At 46.4% G+C, this 2846-nt stretch overlaps 1 protein-coding gene across 1 annotated transcript; it reads left to right on the top strand.

Annotated features, from left to right (window-relative positions):
* Positions 1-231: 231 nt before the first annotated feature.
* On the top strand, positions 232-830 carry SF3B5 (splicing factor 3b subunit 5). Its single transcript, XM_084202201.1, has one exon. It carries the CDS (start codon positions 420-422, stop codon positions 678-680), a length of 261 nt encoding a protein of 86 aa, XP_084058327.1. The 5' UTR covers positions 232-419; the 3' UTR covers positions 681-830.
* The last annotated feature ends 2016 nt before the right edge of the window (positions 831-2846 follow it).

The raw sequence follows: 2846 nt of genomic DNA, 5'->3' as shown, positions 1-2846 counted from the left end.
ACAGATGGCGGCCCGGCCTTGGAACTACCCTTTGCCTTACTATGTGCTAGCCAACTGACGTGATCGGAACGGGAGTAAACTATTTCATTACGATATCAATATTTACTTACGCCAGGGCTTGTCCCCCTGCGCAGGGCGGAGAGAAGACTACAGCTCCCGGCAAGCCTTTCCCGGCGCGCTCCCGTCGGGCACTGCGGCAGGAAAAGCGGCGGGAAGCACTGCTGCGCCTGCCGGAAAAGGTCCCGCCGCCGAGAGTCGTCCCCGCCGCCCAGGCCCTTCCGCGCCGCCCGGGCCCTCCCGCGCCGCCCAGGCCGGTCCCCGCCGCCCAGGCCGGTCCCCGCCGCCCAGACTGGTCCCCGTCGCTCAGGCCCGTCCGCACTGCCCGCCATCCCGCGCTCCGCCCGCCCTCCCGCCTCGCCATGACGGACCGCTACACCATCCACAGCCAGCTGGAGCATCTCCAGTCCAAGTACATCGGCACGGGGCACGCCGACACCACCAAGTGGGAGTGGCTGGTGAACCAGCACCGCGACTCGTACTGCTCCTACATGGGCCACTTCGATCTGCTCAACTACTTCGCCATCGCCGAGAACGAGAGCAAGGCGCGCGTCCGCTTCAACCTGATGGAGAAGATGCTGCAGCCCTGCGGGCCGCCCGCCGACAAGCCCGACGAGTCCTGACCCTCCGTCCTCCTGGTCCCGGCCCTGTCTCCCGTGTGGTTCCCGCCAAGGACTGACGGGGAGAAGCCTCGCAAAATGCCTGCTTCCGGACTCTGACTGTGCAGTCGTTCACCTTTTTTCAAGCGGAATATAATAAAGCTTCCTGGGCATTCCTAATGTTTGGTTTGGTAGTGCGAGCTTTTTGTTCCCAGAGTGCTGGCACTCGGTGTTGGGCGTTTCAGTGCAACCTTCCGAGGTGAAAGCCTCGGATACTCCTAGACAGCATTTTCCCGACCGGGCGGATTGATGCTTGCTTACAAAACTCAGTTTTGGGGGGAGAGAGGGGAACTTTGTTGGTACTCAAAGGGTTTGATTTCTTGGTGTCAATAGTATGTGGGGTGGTTTGTGGTGTAGCATAAGTCAGTTCCTCTAGTACTTAAAAATCCCAAAATGGCTTTTCTCTAAACACTGTTTTCTTGCCTCATATTCGTCTTTCCTGTACCTTTGAGTTTTTCAAACATCAATTCTTTCTGATACAAATTAGCTACTTTTTTTTTTCCCCTTATGCTTACTAGTAACCTAGCATTCAAGTTTTTTCTACCTTACATCAAAGATAGAGTTAGGGTTAGCCTTGGGTTAGGATTTTTTAATATGGAATAAGAGTATAAGGGTTATTCGCTACTACTTAGAAGTAAAATGCTTCGAGGTGACACAGATCAGATTGCATACTGAACAGATGTTGGTTTTGATTTTTTGTGATCCTATTAATATAATCTGCAAGCTTATCAGTGATTATTTTGTGAAATCCACGATCTCAAGTCAGTACATCCATCTTCTGAAGAATTCGGAGATGGCATTTTTCAAACTTTGTTGCGCATAGTAAGATGAGGGCATGGGTGAAGTGGTCAGAAAGACATTTTACCTGCAAGTTTTGTGAGGAATTACTTCACTTTACAATAAATAAGGGAAATATGTAGACAACTGATTCTTAATTTGCCTGCAAGCTGGTGCAGGTAATTTGAAGAGCATCTGTTCCTCAGGTACGGGCTGAAAGTTTGGGCAAAATTTGCATCTAAATAAAGCAAGTTTCCCGTTCAGTTTAACAGTTCCTGTTAGAAGTCTGCTCTCTTACCAAATCTTAGAACCTTGCCTTCCATAAAGCATCTCCTCAGCTGGCAGCCAGCGAGCAGTTGGTGTGTGCAACAGGGGGTGACAAAGGAACTTGAGCCTTAGTGCTGGGCCTTGGCAGCTGGAAAAGGGGGGCTGAGGATTACAGGTGCTTTTGTAATGGTTTGCAAGCTGAACTTGGAGCATTTTGTGAAGTCTTGAATCTCCTACAATAAGGATAAACGGAATCCATGCAGTTTAATCACTCCTGCATAAATTAGAACTTGAAACTATTTCACTAGGAGATTTCTCTTACAGTAAACTAACAGTTAGCTCTACCTGTGGATATTCTCAGTACATTTTAAAATCTGAGCAACAAATATGTGACACATAAGTAATGATTAATGCTCTTTTGCAGACCAGCTCTTCACTGTAAAGGCCCTCAGGGACAAGTCAAGGTTTACATGGTGAATGAACTTGCTGGTTCTTCTCGTTGTACTTGCTTGGATCCCAGTTAGGCACATACCTCTGTTTTAGCATGGTTGAAAGATGTTTTTAGTGTGTCTGTACTAAGTAATGATTATGAAACATTATAAACGCTTCCTTAAGAAATTGAGAAAATGAAAGGAAAGCTAATTCCTAAGAATTCTAGATAAACTTGAAGTGAATTAGGGGACACTGAAGAGTTTGTTTCTGAAGTATGGTATTTTTCCTAAATCCCAGAACATTTTAAAAACCAGCGAAGTCAGTGATCTTTTATTACTGAGAAGGGTAAAGCCTACAAAGAATAGAGTTAATTATCTGCCCTATTGGGATGCATCTGATTTTTAGCTCTATCCTGATTGAAAGATGTCAGATACTGTTTATAAACTGGCTTGATATTTGCATTATGTTCTTTTTACATCCAAGCAATATGGCTTTTAATGAAAAAACAGGTGGATACTTAAAAAAGTTGATAAAGCTTTCCAATAGAAAAAAGTCATTAGCTTTTTTCAGTGAGGTAATTCTAAGGTTCCAAGTGTGTGTTGCACCTTTTTTCACAATGGGTGAATAGAACAGCATGGGAGTCCTAGCACAATC

Source organism: Fringilla coelebs (assembly GCF_963513975.1).
Source record: "Fringilla coelebs genome assembly, chromosome: 3".
Taxonomy (NCBI): Eukaryota; Metazoa; Chordata; class Aves; order Passeriformes; family Fringillidae; genus Fringilla; species Fringilla coelebs.
Note: the sequence above shows the minus strand (reverse complement) of the source record. Positions and strands in the feature narration are given on the sequence as shown.